Source organism: Nomascus leucogenys, chromosome 17 (genome assembly GCF_006542625.1).
Source record: "Nomascus leucogenys isolate Asia chromosome 17, Asia_NLE_v1, whole genome shotgun sequence".
Classification (NCBI taxonomy): Eukaryota; Metazoa; Chordata; class Mammalia; order Primates; family Hylobatidae; genus Nomascus; species Nomascus leucogenys.
This window is the reverse complement of record NC_044397.1, coordinates 72,656,349-72,676,466: the sequence shown is the minus strand read 5'-3', so window position 1 is coordinate 72,676,466 and position 20,118 is coordinate 72,656,349. Positions and strand designations below refer to the sequence as shown.

The window sequence follows — 20,118 nt, the reverse complement described above, 5'->3', positions numbered from 1 at the left end:
CAGCCAGTGTTATAAATTCTGTGCTATGAAGGCAAGACTGAGATGTGGCTGAGAAGGTCAATAGGCACCCCTCATAGTAACCTGTTAAGGAACCTGGCCTTTCATTGTATAGAAGGCAACTTACTGAAAGGTTTGAAAGCCAGCCGGGTGGAGCGGCTTAAGCCTGTAATCCCAGCACTTTGGGAGGCCAAGGCGGGTGGATCACCTGAGGTTGGGAGTTCAAGACCAGCCTGACCAACATGGAGAAACCCCGTCTCTACTAAAAATACAAAATTAACGAGGCATGGTAACTCATACCTGTAATCCCAGCTACTCAGGAGGCTGAGGCAGGAGAATCGCTTGAACCTGGGAGGCAGAGGTTGCTGTGAGCCAAGATCGTGCCATGGCACTCCAGCCTGGGCAACAAGAGCAAAACTCTGTCTCAAAAAAAAGAGCCAAACACAGCATGACCATATCCTTCATTTTAGATCAATCAGTCAGTTGCTCTGATGGTCTGATGGCTGGGATGGACAGATATGACAGGGTAGAGATGGGAGGCAGGCAGGAAGGCAGAGGAGGTTTTTGTCTCAGTACAGCAAAGACTCGAGGGCTATTGGAGTCTTGAGGGGCCAATAATTAGCACTCTTCTTCCACAATTGAGTTCTGAACCAATTGAGAACAAAGGCAAAGTAGTAAACAGACAGCGGTCATTGTTATTACTACTACATTGGATGATGTAACTTATATCTACAGACTGTAGTTAACTTCTTTGTTTGGAACTCCAGAATTATTCAGATGTACCCACCAAACCACAGGCAAACCACAGACCACCCCAGACTTCTTCAAGTGGAAGCAGACACCTCTAAAACTTACAGGAAAAAGCAGAGCAGAACCCACACTCCCTCAGGCAACTCAGTCTGCATGTCTCTGGGCATACAGAATAAAAGGACAGAGAGAGGGCAGATGTGTTACATTAATTAAGCTTTCATGTAGAAGAAAACATCAGAGTTAGAAAAGAAGCATTCTTCCCTTACATTCCCCATCTTTTTGTTCTTTTCACTCACTGAACTTAACCATTAGAGCCATAGAGAAGAACACAGTCTATCACTCCCAAATCCAACTGCTATTGGGATCACTGGAAGCAGTTTAGATTTTGCCCCAAAAGGCTCTAAACAGAGTCAGAATAATATATTAATTCAGGCAACTCCAAGGCTTCTGTAATTCTAAGTCTGAAAATTCACTCCATTTCCCACCCCAAAGTATGCCCACCACATGGTTGAGGCAGGAAATTAAAGAAAAATAAACTTAAAAAGAAAGAGAAATAAGTTTTCCTGTATCAGGCTGACTTGTCCCAGAAGCAGCAAAAGGCACAACCCAGACCCAGGAAGTCTTGATAATATTTAACGTGCTCTGGAAACTCTCCCAGCATTCCCTCAACATACAGAGAAGAAAAGCAAATTTTCCTTCGTTTTATGGAATGAGTTTATAGATTCCTGTTCTCTGTAACCAGTGACTTCAAATATTCTATTTTATCTAAGCAATAGAGTGAAGGTCAGAGCCTCTGAGCAGGCCTGTGTTATGGCCACCTGGGGGCCATAGTGAAGGTTATAGGATAAGCCCGTGCCTAGGCAAAACCTAGATAACAGATATCTGGGTTGATTGGCAATGGTCACGTGTAATCCTGAGTTATGATCTGTTACAATTTGATTAACTATCTTTGTCCTGCCTCTGTATCCCTGCTTTCAGGCCACTGTAAGCTTGTTTCAAGCTAGCCCACCCCCTTTTGTGAAGTGTGCATAAAATCAAGTGCTGTCTTTGTTCTGGGCCCAGTCTTTGAACGTTAAGTCTGCAGGGTCTGAGTACACTCAATAACAAATATATCCTCCTGTATACACCCCAAGGTCTCTCTCTGGTCCTCCTGATCCTGCAACATGGTCTGTGATGGCTAATTTTAGGTGTCAAGTTAACTGGATTAAGGATATCTAGAAACCTAGTAAAGTATTATTTGGCTGTGTTTATGAGGGTGTTTGCAGATTACTTTAGGGTGTGAGTCTGAGTAGACTAGGTGAGATGAACCTTCAATGTGGGCCAGCATTCAGTTGACAGAGGGTCCAAAGAGAGCAAAAACACAGAAAAGGCAACATGTCTGTCTCCCTCCTAGAGCTGCGATAACTCTTCCTTCTCTGTCCTTGGATATAAGAACTCCTGATGTTCTGATGATGGTGTCCTCTGAGGACAGAGAAGGAAGAGTGATCCCAACTCTAGGAGATCCCTGGACTCCAGGACTTACACCAGTAGCCCCCTGGGTTCTCAGGCCTTCAGCCTCAGACTGAGAATTTTATCATCAGCATCCCAAGTTCTGAGGTCTTTGGACTTGGACTGAGCCACATCAAGGTCTCCAGCTTGCAGACAGCCTGTTTTGGGGTTTCCCAGCCTCTGTAATCGCATGAACCAATTCTCCTAATAAATCCCCTTATATGTCTATATACATATACTATTGGTTGTCTCTAGAGAACCCCAACTAATAAATGGTCTAACCTGGCATATCAGCACACCAACACCCAATAATAAAATGCCAACAGCAGAGATGCCCAAATCTACATATAATCCTCTGCCATTATCAAATTTACTGGAATTCAAAAATTAAACATCCTTCCAAATCAAAGTCCAAAAGTGTTAAACTCCACTAGAATTAAAATCCAAAACTAAATACCCTTATTTTTGTAAGTTAAGAATCAACCAGCCTAAGCAACATGGTGACACCCTGTCTCTACAAAATATTAAAAAATTAGGCCAGGCACGGTGGCTCACAACTGTAATCCCAGCACTTTGGGAGGCCGAGGCGAGTTGATCACTTGAGCCTAGGAGTTTGAGACCAGCCTGGGCAATATGACAAGAACCGGTCTCTATCAAAAATACAAAAAATTAGCCAGGTGTGGGGGTGTGCACCTGTAGTGTGGGAGGATCACCTGAGCCCGAGAAGTCGAGGCTACAGTGAGCCATGACCACTGCACTCCAGTCTGGGTGACAGAGCGAGACCCTATCTTTAAAAAAAGAGAAAAGATAGCTGGGCATGGTGGCACGTGCCTGTGGATCCAGCTACCTGGGAGGCTAAGCAGGGAGAATCGCTTGATCCCAGTGGTTTGAAACTGCAGTGAGCACTGATCACACCACTGCGCTCTAGCCTGGGTGACAGAGCAAGACCTTGTCTCAAAACGAACAAAAAATGTCCAACATTCTTAAGTTAAATGCCCAAAACAACCTTCCCCAAATCCTTATTCTGTTCAGTCTTAACCAGAGGGGGATTTGATGCTCAGGTGGTTAAAGTCCTTTCAGCAGCCACAACCCAAGCTGTCACTCATGGGAAAGTAATTTCTTTAGGGCCTCAGAAGTTACACTAGATATGCCTCAGATACATCACTTTTTTAAAATTGACATGTAATTCATGTAACATGAAATCTACCCTTTTAAGGTTACAATTCAGTGCTTTTTAGTATATTCACAAGGTTGTGCAACCATCTAATCCCAGAACATTTTCATCACCCCAAAAAGCAAACCCATACCCGTTAGCAGTCACTAATATAGTTGTCTATTTCTGTGAATTTGCCTGTTCTGGATCATATAAATGAAGTATGTGGTCTTTTGTGTCTGGCTTCTTTCACTCAGCATAATGTTGTTACAGTTCATCCACGTTGTAGCATACACAAGTACTTCATTCATTTTTACAGATAGATAATATTCTATTGTATGAATGTACCGCATTTCATTTATCCATCCATCCATCGATGGACATTTGGGTTGCTTCCACTTTGGGGCATTAGGAATAATGCTGCCGTGAACGTTCATACAAGTTTTTGTGCAGACATGTTTTTAGTTCTCTTGGGTATGAACTGAGGAGAGGAGTTGCAGGGTCATCTGGTAATTCTGTTTAACTTTTTGAGGAATCATCAAATTATTTTCCACAGTGCATGCATCATTTTACATTCGCACCAGCAAGGTACTGGGGCTCTAATTTCTTCATATCCCAGCCAATACTTGTTACATTAATTTTTGTACAGTATTTGTTACAATTTTTTATAATTATAGCCATCCTATAGCGCCCATGAAATGGGGTTTCATTGTAGGTTTTGAGGCAGGGTCTCACTGTCACCCAGGCTGGAGTACAGTGGTGCAATCACAGCTCACTGAAATCTCAAACTCCCGGGCTCAAGCAATTCTCCTGCCTCAGCCTCCCAAGTATGTAGGACTACAGGTGCATGCACACTACCACACCACACTAATTTTTTAAAATTTTTGGTAGAGACGGGGTCTCACTATATTGCCCAGGCTGAGTCTCCAACTCCTGGCCTCAATCTATCCTTCCACCCCGACCACCTACAAGCACTGGGATTACAGACATGAGCCACTGCACCTGGCCTAACTCCTAGGATGAAAAAAAGAAGAGCTTGGGTATGACCATTAGCTCCCCTGGGATAGCAAATAAGAAAGGGGTGGAAAGAAGCAGGTGTTACATCATTTACTCCCCTCCAAAGGGAAAGAAACAACAGTGGAGGGAAAGCATTGCCCCCAAGAGTTAGAAGCAAAGTGTGGGTTTTTCAGCTCTCTTCAAGGGTACCTGAAGCAAATTTGCACCAAAGCAGCAGCTGTGTTGCCGCAGTTCTAGCTTCACCTTCACGATGTTTCCCTTGGTCAAAAACGCACTAAATCGTCTCCAAGTTCGAAGCATTCAGCAAACAATGGCAAGGCAGAGCCACCAGAAATGTACACCTGATTTTCATGACAAATACGGTAATGCTGTATTAGCTAGTGGAGCCACTTTCTGTATTGTTACATGGACATATGTAGCAACACAAGTCGGAATAGAATGGAACCTGTCCCCTGTTGGCAGAGTTACCCCAAAGGAATGGAGGAATCAGTAATCATCCCAGCTGGTGTAATAATGAATTGTTTAAAAAACAGCTCATAATTGATGCCAAATTAAAGCACTATGTACCCATTAAGATATGGCATTATTGAAGAAATAAAGTACATTTGAAACCTAAAAAAAAAAAAAAAAAAAAAAGAAGCAAAGTGTGGGGCAACCAGCTCATACTGGCTCCTGAGAATCAACTGTCAAATCCTTGAGAATTTTGCAAACCAGTTGTTAAAGCCTTGGTAGCTTGAAATTAGCCAAGGCAGTAGTACTGACATGTAAATCAGAAAAAACTACAAATCAGTGCTTTGTGTTTTGGAAAATAAGGTTGGATCCTTTTTCCATGTGGTAATACCAAAATTCCAGATAGATTCCAGATTTAAATCAAACGCAAAAAACATAAAGTGCCCAAAGAAAAGAATAATCAAAGCAAAGGTCTTTCCACTCCACGTGGACCAAATACAAAAACCATAATGGACTAGGTCAACATGCAACTACATTAAAATACATCATTTATGTCAAAAATAGCACTAAGTGGCAAACTACAAACTAGGGAAATTATTAGCAAAATACATGACTAAGAGAAAACCATCAAGAATTCTTACAAATTAGTAAGAAAAAAACAAACATCTCAATGGCAAAAGCCTCATCAGATAAGTCATTTACAAAATACAAATGAGATCAAAATTAATCAAGAAAATTTTAGGCCAGGCCTGGTGGCTCATGCCTTTAATACCAGCACTTTGGGAAGCTGAGGCAGGTGGAGCGCTAGAGGTCAGGAGTTCAAGACCAGCCTGTCCAACAAGGTAAAACCCCATCTCTCTAAAAATATAAAAATCAGATGGGAGTGGTGGCGCCCACCTGTAATTCCAGCTACTCGGGAGGGTGAGGCAGGAGAATCACTTGAACCTGGGAGGCGGAGGTCGCGCTGATATCACGACACAGCACGCCAGCCTGACTGGAGGTTGCAGGGAGCCAAGATCGTGCCACTGCACTCCAGCGAGACTCTCCAAAAAACAAAAAAAAAAAAAAAAAAAAAGGAAAAGAAAACTTTAGACATGCCGGGTTTTGCTTGAAAAAATGGCAAAGAGGAGAGAAGGTAGAACACAGCTAATGCTGGGAAGGATATAAATGGTACTATGAAAGACTCCTGGCAAAAATACACATTGGCACAAACTTTTTCTTGGCAACACAATATACACCCTTTGATCTTACACATTTTTTAGTTTATTCTAGAAAAATAAAAATGTATAAAGATCTAGTTAGACTACTGTGGCCAGTAAGAATAGGCTAAATAATTTATAGTAAATCCATTTAATACTATGTACACATCGATGCTGAAATAATTGACACAAAGATATTCACCATTTAAATTCAAAAAATGACTTAAGTGGAGGGTAAAAACAGTATAATCAGGATGAGCAAGTAAAACAAAATGTGTACTGAGAGTGGACTGAGAAAGTCTACGAAGACATACAGCAAAGCACGATCAACCTTCTCCTTTTTGCTTACCTACAATTCTACAATGTGCATATATTACCTGTTTGTTTTTAACAAGTTTGACTTAATTTATACAGTTCAATGATCTTATTATCACTTCCTTGATTTGACCTGAGTCCTAGAGTTCTTAGCTGTTTTTAGTATCCTTTATCTTAAAGCTCTGTCTCCACTCATTTCCTGGCAATTCAGTAATAACTACATTAAGGTAATAACCTTCTGAACCAATCTTATAAGCAAATAGATAAAATTTCTATCTTTAGGGTAATTCCAATAGATAATTCCTGCATTTCTACAATGTGCATATATTACCTGTACATTGTTTGTTTTCAATAGGAGTTCATGGAATTTGAAATCAGTAGAAAAATCCTCATTACAAAACAACAGCATTTTAACTGAATTTTCTAAGTGATCATTTCCGGTTGTTTAAATGCACCTGTTCAAATCAAAGTTCATCATTTTGTTTGGAACAACTTTTGTTTGAGAATCAAATGGTCATGTAAATGAGAAAACAAATAAGCATATTATGACAGAAAAGTAAGTGGCAAAATAACTACAATCTTTGTTCCACTGGCTACTGCAGTACAATAAATAAAATGACAGTTAACCAAAAACACCTTTATTTTCATCTACAAAGAAGAAGCTCTTTTCTTCTTTTTCCAGGATAATCATGATTAACTTACAAAAATGGGTACACATCTTCAAAGCACTTCCCTTTAACGGGAAACTTAGCTTTATTGGATTTAAACATTAGAAAGTGGGAAAAAAAAATTCCATTTTCTTGTCATTATAAGACAAAACAAAATCTTAAGTCGAGGAAACTCATTCACACTTCAGGTCCTTCTCCTCCAGGAACCAGCTGCATAAAGAGGAAAAAGCGTTTATTAATAACACTACCACCATGTCATCTAAAAACCCCTTGCTCTTCATTAAGCCACCTATGCCTGTCCCCTGCACTTCACATTCCCATTTTCTCCAGATTGTCAATATCTACTTACAACTCCCAACGTCATCAATTAATACTTACTATCTCAACAGCGATTAAAAGTTCCAAGCAAACTAACCTTTAGACCTAATGCCTCTTCAATAGCTGAGCTTTAGGGCCCTGACCACAGAGAACCCCCTTCCCATCTTATGCACCACTGGGCCATGATCATTTAGTCAAGCAAGCAACATTAAGGTTAGTTCTGTAATCACTGCCCCAGAAAAATGGGCTCCCATCAAAATAAAACAGTTTCAATGTGTCTTACCATTGTTATATTATTTCCATTTAGCAAAATCTGATCTAATTTAGTAATCCTTCTTCCTTCTGGTGTGATTTCACTAAATGAATAGATAAAATACAGTCAGGATAAACAGTGAAAATCAAAGCCAACATTTTGGAAATACTTACCCTCCCTAAAAAGGTTATCCTTGTATATAAATTACTCTGAGGTTGGGCAATTATATCGACAATTTTCAGATACAAAGGTTATCCACTAGGTAATGTAACCTTCATTAAAAGCAACAGAATGAACTCACTGACCTAAGACCCACGTCTATCAGACAGAGCTTCATAAAAAGAAGTGAAAGCTTGCCCAGGAGATCAAATACGAAATGAAATGTTTTTTGGGTTTTTTTTTTTTAAGAGACAGGGTCTTGCTCTATTGCCCAGCCTGAGTACAGTGGTACAATCATAGTTCACTGTAGCCTAGAACTCCTGGGCTCAAGGGATCCTCACCCTCCAGAGCAGCTAGGACTACAGCTGCCCCCCACCATACCCAGATAATTTTTAAATTTTTTATAGAGACAGGGGTCTCCCTTTGTTGCCCAGGCTGGTCTCAAACTCCCAGGCTCAATCCTCCTCCTTTGGCCTTCCAGAGTGCTAGGATTACAGGGGTGAGCCACCATGTCCAGCCTAAATGCTCTTACTATCAGTTCCTTGATTTGACCTGAACCCTAAAATTCCTGGCTCTTTTTGTTATCTTCTACCTTAAAACTGTGTCTCCACTAATTTTCTAGGCATTTACTAATAATTACATTAAGGTAGTAACACTCTAATCCAATTTTACAAGCAAACAGATAAAACTTCTATCTTTAACTTTATTCCACCAACAGGTAATGTTTTCTCATAAATAATTTTACTCAAAAGTAGTAAAACTGTCTTTAACTAAGAAGAGATTCCCCCCAATTCTTTAACACTACTCACAACTCAGTGACATCTTCCAGTACCATATCTGAAATTTGGTGTTAAGAAAATACAGAATTTACTCTCGCTTCCGCCTTTGTTCAGCTTTTTTTGTTTTTGTTTTTTTTTGGTTTTTTTTGAGACAAAGTCTCGCTCTGTCATCCAGGCTTAAATGCAGTGGTACAATCACACCTCACTGCAGCCTCCACCTTTTGGGCTTAAAGGATCCTCCTGCCTTAGCCCCGGAGATTAGCTGGGCCCACAAGTGTACGTCACCATGCCCAGCTAATTTTTGTAATTTTTGTGGAGACAGGGTTTCATCATCTTGCCCAGGCTGGTCTCAAACCCCTGGGCTCAAGCGATCCACCCACCTCGCCCTTCCAAAGTGCTGGGATTACAGGCGTGAGCCACTGGGCTCGCCTGCTCAGTTTAATTATAATGTTTAACACAATGGCTCAAATTCAAAATGCTTGTTGTTGATAGGAACTTTACCGTCTTTCAATACATACCTCTTAAAACATTATCATAAGTTCCCTGAGAATGAACTGATTTTTATTATAATAATCACAAATATACTGATTATCTATAGTTCTTATGTTATTACTTAAGAAAAACCTATACCACCACCACCTTTTAAAAGGATACTGACAAAGTCATCAAATCCTAGAAGAGTACCAACAATTTCCTTATCACTCTTCATCACGATGTGAATTCTTGATCCTATACATTTGTCCACAAGCTCTGAGGAGGGAAAAAATATTATTTTACCATTCATTATTTCAACAAATATTTGAGTGCCTACTGGCACTCTTACTTGCATATAGTGAAAGAAAAACCAGGAAAAACATTCATTCAGTAACTTTAGGTCTAATAATACAAATCTCAGTTCAAGCACAGCATCTGGCACATAATAAGCATTCCAAAAGAGTCTGTGGCATGAAGGAATGAAAACTTTTCAATCACGGCCACGACCACTAGTTCAATCACTCTTCACCAGCTACAAAAATATAAGAGGAGATAGGTATGATTATATTCACCGGAAACTCTCCTGTCACTGCTTCCCTCCCCCAACTCTGTCTATCCTCTGTGCTCTGACGGTAGCTTGAACATCTCTTTAGCTAGCCTAGCATTATGTGGCACGATGTCTACTTGTCCAGTATTCTCTCCTCCACTAGCTTGTGTGCTATTTGAAGGCAATGGCTATGGTTTAAGTTGATCATTGAAAAATGCCCAGGCACGGTATCTAATGTATAGATACTCAGTTACTACTTATTGAATGAATAAATCACAGAACTGGTTTCCAGATTCCTCATTTAAGGCTCATTCCGGACCAGGGTGTTAGTGTCACTAACCAACCATATACATAATATGGTCTATCTAATCTGGGGATCGTAAACGCCAGGCTGAGAAGTGGGCCTACTACCTATAACACTGCAGAGGTGGGCTCACAACAAAGGAGGCCGACGACGCGTTCACTAAATGTGGACCTTTTTCAGTGACGGTCTGGTTTGAGGAGTCAAAGTCCTTGCCTGGAGGAGCCCGACCACGTTAAAGAGCAGGGGCGGCCTGCTGTCGCGAAGACTTGGAGCCGAGAGTCGAACCGCATTTGGTCTTATACATTTCCCCTCGGAACAGCCCCTCGGCCCCCAATCCTGAACGTCCGCTCCCTATTACTGCTCCCCAAAGGACGGCGATTACCTAACGGCAGCAGCTGCGACGGATTGGTAGTAGCGTTAGCCGCCATGGCTACGCCGGAAGTGGCCTGTCTTCATCGATGGTGGGACGACTTTGAAAAGCGCGCTTCCGCTTTTTCTGCAGCCCAAACAGGCTCGACCAATCTGAGGCCGAGAGCACGATCTAGTCGGCTTCGTGGGTCGCGTTCACTGGCTTTTTTTCCCCGGCAAGTGAGATCTGGTGAAATATTTCATGCCCACTGGACATTTTACCATCTCAGCAGATACCCATTCTGCCCTTGAAGTTTTGGAGAGACGTTGAAGATATTTTGCCTTGTGAATAAATTGTTCCTGACACCTTTGAGTCGTCTTCTCCCGTAAAGTTGCATTTCCTCTCAAGCCAGAATCTTCAAACCAGTATAAATCAATTCGTATTTCCTGCCATCAATTAACTATTACAATTTTCGTTACAACTACTCATTAAAGAATCTATTTCTTTTTAAAGTCCAGTGGATTGAAAATCTGCAACTAGCATTTTTTAAAATTTTTCTTTAGTGGGGATTTAAAACATGTTTTTTAAACTTTTTACTACTTTAATTCATCGTTATCTTTTTATGTCTGGTAGTCTTATTGATTATAGGCTTTTAAATTCAGTTTCTTCAACAATTCTTGTCTCACAGGCAACCACCAGATGTCACTCTAAATTATTGCAGAAGTGGAAAATCATGCTTTCCACTTCTGTGTTGAAAACAGCAAACAAAGTATCGGCCCTAGTCTGTTTTATATTTGTATCCTAGGAACTTAAACCTGAACAGTCTAGGTCAGGCGCAGTGGTAACGACTGTAATCCCAGCACTTTGGGAGGCCGAGGTGGGCGGATCACCTGAGGTCAGGAGTTCGAGACCAGCCTGGCCAACATGGGCGAAACCCCGTCTCTACTAAAAATACAAAAATTAGCTAGGCGTGGTGGCGTGCGCCTGTAGTCCCAGCTACTCGGGAGGCAAAGGCAGAAGAACTGCTTGAACCCGAGAGACAGCGGTTGCAGTGAGCCTAGATCATGCACCTGCACTCCAGCCTGAACAACAAGACCGAAACTCCGTCTCAAAAAAAAAAAAAAAGCTAAACAATAAACATGAGTGGCCACAAAGAACGTCATTCGTTCATACAACAAATGGTCATTAAGCACCCATTATTCCTCCATGGACTGAGTTCCTCAAGGCTGAGAATTATGGGAAGCAGTAGTTTACATGATTAAATTTCTTCATTTTGAATTAAATGACTTTGGTTCAAATTCCATGGTCAGTTATTTGACAATGGGCAAGTTATTTTAACTTTTTAAGTCTCAATATACCCATTGGAAAAAAATGGGGACAATAGTATCTACTCGTAAGATTAATGTGAAGATTGAGATAATCTATGAAAAGTGGTCAGCATAGGACCTGGCACATAGTAAGACATTTTAAACGTGAGCTGTTATTACTTATCCTTGTTTTCTAATACATGATGTCTGGCTCAGAGTGAAGCTACATAAAGCTAGCCATTGCTAGCTGGTTTTGCATTCATCTTATTTTTATAACCAGACATAAGCCACTTTAAGGAAACAATTTCTTATTTTATATACTGTGCACACTACATTTCCAGGCACACTGTAGGGTCTAATGAATATTCTTTAAATTGATTATCACTATTTCATTCATACCCATCAACATTCTCCTTACTCTTCATAAGATTTTAAATACAAAGTAATGCCAAATTTGTTTGTGACGCTTCTTTCTTTCTCTTTCTCTTTTTTTCTTTCTTTTTGTCCAATCCTCATTTGGTTGAAAACCACCTTGGGGGGGAGAGGGGTAGGGACAGCATTAGGAGATATACCTAATGCTAAATGACGAGTTAATGGGTGCAGCACACCAACATGGCACATGGATACATATGTAACAAACCTGCACATTGTGCACATGTACCCTAAAACTTAAAGTATAATAATAATAATAACAAAAAGAAAAAAAAAGAAAACCACCTCTTTTCCTGGTTTTCCTTTTCTATTCTTATTTTATTTTCCCCATACCATACTGACAGTATGGGCGAAATTCAAAACATTGTTGTTACTTGATAAGAGTTTTTAAAAATTAGAAAAATAGGCCGGGCACAGTGGCTCACGCTTGTAATCCCAACACTTTGGGGGGCCGAGGTGGGTGGATCACGAGGTCAAGACATCAAGACCATCCTGGCCAACATGGTGAAACCCCATCTCTACTAAGAATACAAAAATTAGCTGCGCGTGATGGCACAGGCCTGTAGTCCCAGGTACTGAGGAGGCTGAGGCAGGAGAATCGCTTGAACCTGGGAGGCAGAGGCTGCAGTGAGCCAATCGTGCCACTGCACTCCAGCCTGGCGACGGAGCAAGACTCCATCTAAAAAAAAAAAAAAAAAAGACAGAATAAACATTAGCAATTTTGAATGCCACTAATAAAGAAAATCTCTTTAGAATCTGAAAAAAGGAACGATATATAGTTCACTTACACAGTGGAGTTAATGGGGATTTCAGGAAGGGAGTGGTATTTTTATTATTTTCTCTCCTGAGGCAAGACACAAAAAGGAAAAACAGGCCAATTCCAAATGGAGAGTTGTTATGAACTTGAAAATATGTCATAGCTCTATGTCTCAAGGATTTTTCTCCCTTTAAGTCTTAAGTAGAAGACGTAAAATAGAATTTATAATTTATCATAAAATACATGTAACTACCAAAGGCTCTTCGATGTATTATATGTTCAGAAAGGCATTTCTAATTTTCTCCCCCGAGTTAAATGAGAAATTTTATTATTTCCCCAATAGACATTTGTCCTTGTGGACAATGTCTTGTTAATGAATTTATTCTACATTAATACAACTGATTTAAAACATAATGTAAGATGTGCATGGTGGCAGGCAACTGTAGCCCCAGCTACTCAGGAGGCTGAGGCAGGAGGATCCCTTGAGCCCAGGAGTTTGAGACCAGCCTGGGCAACATAGCAACACCCCATCATATTTTAAACTTTATTTATTAATTTAGAGACAGGACCTCACTCTGTTACCCAGGCAGGAGTACAGTGGTGTGCTCGCGGGCTCAAGTGATCCTCCCATCTCAGCCTCCTGAGAAGCCAGTACCACAGGCACGTGCCACCAAGTCTGGCTATTTATTTTTTATTATTTTTTGTAGAGATGAGGTCTCATTACATTGCTCAGGTTGGTCTCGAACTCTTGGACTCAAGTGATCTACCCACCTTGGCCTCCCAAAGTGCTGAGATTACAGGTGTGAGCCGCCGTGCCCCACCTATATTCTAAATTCTTAAGGGCCCAGTCTGTATATTTAGAGATGAAAAACATCCTGGAAATTCCCTTGTTCACTTTCTCTCTCAATTTTCCCAGTAACTAACTTTTTCTTTCTCTCTCTCTCTCTTCCTTTATTTTTTTGAGATGGAGTCTCACTCTGTCATCCGGGCTGGAGTGCAGCGCAGTGACACCATCTCAGATCACTGCAACCTCCACCTCCCGGGTTCAGATGATTCTCCTGCCTCAGCTTCCGTACTAGCTGGGATTACACGCACCACCATGCCTGGCTAATTTTTGTATTTTTAGCAGAGATGGGGTTTCACCATGTTGCCCAGGCTGGTCTCCAACTTTTGGCCTCAAGTGATCTGCCTGCATCGGCCTCCCAAAGTGCTGGGATTACCGGCATAAGACACCACGCCTGACTCTGTTTTTTTTTTTGAGACGGAGTCTCGCTGTCGCCCAGGCTGGAGTGCAGTGGCAGGATCTCGGCTCACTGCAGGCTCCGCCCCCCGGGGTTCACGCCATTCTCCTGCCTCAGCCTCCCGAGTAGCTGGGACTACAGGCGCCCGCCACCTCGCCCGGCTAATTTTTTGTATTTTTAGTAGAGACGGGGTTTCACCATGTTAGCCAGGATGGTCTCGATCTCCTGACCTTGTGATCCACCCGCCTCGGCCTCCCAAAGTGCTGGGATTACAGGCGTGAGCCACCGCGCCCGGCCTCTGACTCTGTTTTTATACTTTTTTGGTTTTTTTTTTTGAGAGGAAGTCTCGCTCTTGTCCCCCAGGCTGAAGTGCGATGATGCAATCTTGGCTCACTGCAACCTCCGCCTCCCGGGCTCAAGCAATTCTCCTGTCTCAGCCGTCCGAGTAGCTGGGATTACAGGCGCCTGCCACCACGCCCGGCTAATTTTTGTATTTTGTACTAGAGAGGGGTTTTTACCATGTTGGCCAGGCTGGTCTAGAACTCCTGACCTCAGGTGATCTGCCTGCCTTGGCCTCCCAAAGTGCTGGGATTACAGGTGTGAGCCACACACCCGGCCCTTATATGCATCTTTAAAAGGTGTTCAATTAGACAGTAATTTTAGCCATGCCAATTGTGGAAAATATCAAGACAAGTTATATCAAGAAAATATTAATAACACATCACACAGTTGACAGCTTAAAACAGTTAATATATTAAGAAAACAGTTAATATATTCTGCAAACAGGGAGCAATGTAGTTTTACACAGTTTTCTGAGCCAATGCCAATAATTTTGTAATACAGAAATGTATAGCAACATCTTGAAAAATATCTGCAGTATTAGCATTAAAACAGTTCTACTGAATCACAAAAACTAAATTTGATTTAGGAAGCCTACTGTTTTTCTCAGCTATGCTTAGATTAGAACGGAGCTCCTTACTTTTCAAGACCAGAAGCGCAAAATATCACAGCTACTGTAGTAATCTCGAATTCTATTTGAAGCAGACACCTATCCTTTAGGTTATTTGAAAACTGTCCTAGATAAGACTTGTTAAATCTGCTAGTATTTCTATAATGCACTTTAAATTGACATGAGATTCACTGCTTAAAAAATTGTAGTACAATCAGTAAAGGAATTAAAAACCCTGGTGACAACAGAGCCCATATATTTTGTATTGACCACAATACTAAACCCAAAAAGAGATGGAATGAAAAGAATATTCTTATAAAATCGCAGGACTAAGATAATCATTTTACAGGTATCCAAGTAAACTTCCTTTATTGTCAAGGATATTCTGTTTCAGGTTTTAAATGCGTCTCAGATTCCTACACATAATATTTAAAGAAAAAAAAACTCTAGAAAGAAACAAGAATTCTCGGGTAAGCAAGTAATTTAAAGGCTGAATACACAGATACGCAACCTCACCAGCATGCTCCATGTTACTACATATTTAAGAATAAGGACGGGGACCACAGAAGCAAAGGCAAGGAGGTGAAGGAATCGGACACTCGGAGAGTGAACCGAAAAGATGTGAAAAAGCAAGGAAAACAGAAAAGAAGAGGGAAGGGGGAAAACTTTGAGGAAAAAGAGAAGGCAAAAGAGAAGGAAGTGCTTTGAGATTGAATCCAGGGAGGAAAAAGCAGGTGTGCCACGCCGCACCTCCAGGTCCCGCAGACACCACAGGCTCCGCAAGCCCAGCCGCCCGGGTCACGTAAGCCCCACCCCGCCGCTCGTCGTCAAGTCCCGCCCGGCCCCCTCCGGACCCCTCCCTCCGCTCCTCCCGCTCTCCCCGCCCCCCAGAGTCGATCTCTCCTTTCCTAGACCCACCCCGCTCCCCCAGGCTCCACCTCGGCCCCTCAGACCCCGCCCCGTCAGGGCCCTCCCGGCCTTGCCCCGCCCGGCCTCGCCGGCGGCGGCCGCCGCGTCAGGTGACAGCCCGGAAGCTGCGGAAGCGGATGAGGGAAGGGCGGCCGCGGCCCTGGGGGCGGCGGGAGCTACTGTGCCTCCACCGATCTTCCGTGTGCGGCCCTTATGTGCTGCGCTCGCTGACACCCCAAGTCCGCGGCTCTCCGCACACGGTGGGGTCGTCAGACCCGCTGCCCTTGGCGGTCGAAGTCGTCGTGCGGGCCCGCGGCGGCCGCCAATGGAGAAGGCCAGGAGAGGCGGGGATGGCGTCCCCCGAGGTCCCGTACTGCACATCGTGGTGGTCGGCTTTCACCACAAGAAGGGCTGCCAGGTGAGGAAGGGGCCCGCCCCCGCCCCCAGCCGTTCGGGCGTTCGCCCCTTCCGGGGCCCCCCTGCCCTACTTCTGTGTGCTCAGCTCGCGTCGTGCAGTCCTCCCCACAGCGCCCGCGACCCTTCGCCTCTCAACCTGACTCCTTTGCAACTGCTCCCACCCGCCCCACATGAAGCCCAGCCCCCACAACCCCTTCCTTCTGCCCCTGAAAAATGGTTGTGAGCACTGGAGGAGCTGGTTGATACGTGTAGGTTGTAGGTTTTTAACTTCTGCTTTGGTGGAGTGGGAGGAAAGAATCGAAGACCGGCCCCACTCTTCCCCGTCCATCATTGTCTCCACTGGCTTTCTGGGTGTCCACCTATAATGGGAGTCTAGAAAAATTCAGTGCTTGGACTCTGCTTTCAAGGTAATAGGCTCAGTGGGCTTGCATACTAATGCTTCAGGTAGCTTGCAGCACATGCAGCCTCCGTAGAAAAATCACCTTCCTTTGTTTATCTGATGGAAGCCTTGGAATCAGTCCTGTTAGGTACGGTTGTCGATTGACCTTGCCTCCCCCTTCCCATTGGTCCTTAGTTTTGCTATTTCATCTTCTCCAGATTTTGCCTTTTGGTGAGAGATTAATCTCTCCAGATCAACCGCAATAAGAGAAAGTGTATTCCTGACCAAACCGTTCAAATATAAAGGCGTTTTTCAGCAGCCTCACTGAATCTTTAATGCAGCATCTGAAATGGAATATTTGCAATCTATGTATTGAAGGCAAGAGAACAAAATAGAAACAGGATTATTTAATGAGCAAGCAAACACTGGAAGGGAATGATGTCATAATGTGCTAGTGAACAGTAAATTGAAATGCTTTTTTGAAGTACTAAAAATAGTAATTGCCACCACTAGCTAATGAAGCATTTAGTTTCTTGCATTCCACAGGAAATGTAACATTTTAGAAGACTTATTGGTAAAAATTAAGTTCTCTAGGGAATAACAGAAAAGTGATGGGAGTGAAAAAAATTGTGTTTGTGCGTAATTTTGAAATATATCCTCACACCTGTAATGCCAGCACTTTTAGAGACTGATATGAAAGGATCACTTGAGCCCAGGAGTTTGAGACCAGCCTGGATAACAAAGGGAAACACTGTCTCCACAAAAAAATTAAAAAATTAGTTGCATGTGATAGCGCACTTGTAGTCCCAGCTACTCGGGAGGCTAAGGTGGGAATATCGCTTGAGCCCAGGAGGCTGAGGCTACAGTGACCCTTGATCCCACCACTGCACTCCAGCCTGAATGAGAGAGCAAGACCCTGTCTCAAAATAATCCCAGCACTTTGGGAGGCCGAGGCGGGTGGATCACCTGAGGTGAGGAGTTCGAAACCAGCCTGGACAACATGGTGAAACCCCGCCTCTACTAAAAATAAAAAATTAGCCACACGTGGTGGCACATGCCTGTAATCCCAGCTACTTGGGAGGCTGAGGCACGAGAATCGCTTGAACCCGGGAGGCAGAGGTTGCTGTGAGCCGAGATCACGCCACTGCACTCCACCCTGGGCAACAAGAGCGAAAAAAAAAAGTTTTGGAAAGTGTGTGTTACGTGCATAAGTCTTAGAATGACTGGTCCAGAATCTGTTCTTTATAACCTGTACATCAGGTGTTTTCAGAGGCTTTAATTAACGTATGTAAGATTTGCCCCAGGATAGATTAATCAGCTACCTCATTCTCCACTTTACTATTTTACTCCAGGTGTAAATTAAAGGTGCGTGGCTCATTGAGTTGTGACTCTGACTTAACATGGTTTTAACTTGTGTGAGGGTACTTAGACTGCTCTTCCAAGTATTCAAAATCGCCGTGGGTCATGTTGACCATTATTTCCTTCTTTTTTTGAGACGGAGTCTCACTCTGTCACCCAGGCTGGCGTGCAGTGGCACTCGGCTCACTACAAGCTCCGCCTCCTGGGTTCACGCCATTCTCCTGCCTCAGCCTCCCGAGTAGCTGGGACTACAGGCGCCCGCCAGCGCGCCCGGCTAATTTTTTGTATTTTTAGCGGAGACGGGGTTTCACAATGTTAGCCAGGATGGTCTCGATCTCCTGACCTCGTGATCCGCCGGCCTCGGCCTCCCAAAGTGCTGGGATTACAGGTGTCAGCCACCGCGCCCGGCCATGACCATTAGTTCTTTCTGTGCGCGGAGATCGTGCATAGGGAAAATTCCTATACTTGGTTGTAATTTGTAACTTTTAAATAGAAGTGACTGAAGTAAACCTTTGTTTTAAAAGTGATGCCTTTCAGCGGTCCGCTTGGTTAAGCATGATAACTTTGTCATTTGACATGGACCTCAAAGTAAAAGCCATCTTCTAGTACTGCTGTGTTGAAGACCCAAAACTAGGCTTGTGGAAAATGTTAGTTCATCTTTAGTTCATCTTGTTTCTTGCACTTTTCCACCTTTGAAGTCCTCAGATGTATTTTAATTTTTTTTTTTTTTTTTTTTTTTTTTTTGAGACGGAGTTTCGTTCTGTCACCCAGGCTGGAGTTCAGTGCAGTGGCGCGATCTCCGCTCACTGCAACTTTCACCTCCTGGGTTCAAGTGATTCTCCTGCCTCAGCCTCCCAAGTAACTGGGATTGCAGGCATGCACCACCATATCTGGCTAATTTTTTATATTTTTGGTAGAGACGGGGTTTCATCCTGTTGGTCAGGCTGGTCTAGAACTCCTGACCTCAAGTGATCTGCCCGCCTTGGCCTCCCAAAGTACTGGGATTACAGGCATCAGGCCAGATGTATTTTAAATGAAAAATTCCTTCATTTGAATTTAAATGAACATCTATTAACTTTATCACTTGATCTTTTTTTTTTTTCCACTTTTATTTGGGTAACTTGTGGAAGTAAATTCCTCTGTAGATAGCGTGTTGGCTTCTAGATGTCATTTTTCTAGTTACTGATATACTTAACATTTAGAACATTTTAAGTGATTTTTTGAGTTCTACCATGACATTTAAAGTTGTTTCAAAATATTTACTCGTTTCAACTTTTTACTGAATTGTTTAAAATTTAATATTTAACAAGGGATAATAATTAGCAAGGGATAATTTAACATTTAACAAGGGATAATAAGTGTGGCCGGGCGCGGTGGCTCATGCCTGTAATCCCAACACTTTGGGAGGCTCAAGTGAGGTGGATCACTTGAGCTCAGGAGTTCGAGACCAGCCTGGGCAATATGGCGGAACCCCGTCTCTACTAAAAATATAAACATTAGCTGGACACAGTGGCGTGTGCCTGTAATCCTAGCTACTCAGGAGACTGAGGCTGGAGATTTGCTTGAGTCTGGGCGGCAGAGGTTACAGTGAGCCAAGATCTGCCTACTGCACTCCAGCCTGGGCGACAGTGAGACCCTGTCTCAAACAAAACAAAACAAAAATTTATCTGACATTAGACCCTTTGGCATGAAATAATTTATGGATACCTTCTCTGTAGTAAATTGGCTTGTTATAGATTGTGTATTCCAGAGTTTTGTTTGTTCCAATATATAAACTATACTTGTTGGACTACCATAATTTTTTGCTAAGTAGCATCAAATATATATCACATTAACTCTTTTTTTTTTCATAAACAGGTTAGAACTTTTTTAACTACTCAAGTTAAAAGAGAATAGGTTATTTTCCAAAGTGATGTCATAAAAAGTTGAAATAATTACTTAATTTTTGACCACTTTTCTGATAGTTTATTGGTTTGTATAGTATACATAGCTAGCGGTTTTAAGTCTTAAGTAAACTGGATTTACCAAACTGTATTTCTAATACAAAAAAAAGCAGAATAATGATTTTTTTTTTAAAAAATTACACTTTAAGTTCTGGGATACATGTGCAGAACATTCAGGTTTGTTATATAGGTATACATGTGCCAT

At 42.5% G+C, this 20,118-nt stretch overlaps 2 protein-coding genes and 1 pseudogene across 9 annotated transcripts in view; 2 read left to right on the top strand and 1 right to left on the bottom strand.

The window, feature by feature from the left end:
* The first annotated feature begins 4,575 nt into the window (after positions 1-4,575).
* LOC100607718 lies at positions 4,576-5,019 on the top strand (annotated as a pseudogene). Its single transcript, XR_001113470.2, has one exon. The product of XR_001113470.2 is annotated as a cytochrome c oxidase subunit 7B, mitochondrial pseudogene (transcript).
* Positions 5,020-6,985: 1,966 nt separating this feature from the next.
* On the bottom strand, positions 6,986-15,710 carry LSM5 (LSM5 homolog, U6 small nuclear RNA and mRNA degradation associated). 4 transcript variants are annotated; one of them, XM_003270505.3, is made up of 5 exons: positions 10,254-10,345; positions 9,201-9,296; positions 8,577-8,604; positions 7,639-7,711; positions 6,986-7,247 (listed from the first exon to the last, which is right to left on the bottom strand). In XM_003270505.3, the coding sequence occupies exons 1-5, from the start codon at positions 10,297-10,299 to the stop codon at positions 7,215-7,217; spliced, it is 276 nt and encodes a 91-aa protein (XP_003270553.1). In that variant the 5' UTR covers positions 10,300-10,345; the 3' UTR covers positions 6,986-7,214. The 4 variants fall into 4 exon arrangements, with proteins under 4 accessions (XP_003270553.1, XP_003270556.1, XP_003270555.1 ...); XM_003270508.2 differs by lacking the exon at positions 10,254-10,345 and adding an exon at positions 15,418-15,710 and having other exon boundaries at positions 6,992-7,247; XM_003270507.3 differs by lacking the exon at positions 10,254-10,345 and adding an exon at positions 15,657-15,704 and having other exon boundaries at positions 6,992-7,247.
* Positions 15,711-15,883: 173 nt separating this feature from the next.
* The window catches only part of AVL9 (AVL9 cell migration associated), an 88,441-nt gene continuing 84,206 nt past the window's right edge, over positions 15,884-20,118 (top strand). For all 4 annotated transcript variants that reach the window (XM_003270509.4, XM_030796324.1, XM_012496845.2 and 1 more), the window contains exon 1: positions 15,884-16,233. In XM_003270509.4, the coding sequence (XP_003270557.2) occupies positions 16,141-16,233 (93 nt within the window). In that variant the 5' untranslated portion in view covers positions 15,884-16,140. The remainder of the gene's footprint in view (positions 16,234-20,118) is intronic.

Bases quoted from the DNA above. Each gene is read 5' to 3' on its own strand.
- LSM5 (XM_003270505.3), bottom strand. From the start codon at position 10,299: ATGGCGGCTAACGCTACTACCAATCCGTCGCAGCTGCTGCCGTTAG. The intron at 8,605-9,200 runs GTATCCTTTTAA...ACCAAATTTCAG, and splicing joins AGGATTTGATGACTTTGTCA to ATATGGTACTGGAAGATGTC. The intron at 7,248-7,638 runs GTAAGACACATT...CTCTTTATGCAG, and splicing joins ATGGAAATAATATAACAATG to CTGGTTCCTGGAGGAGAAGG.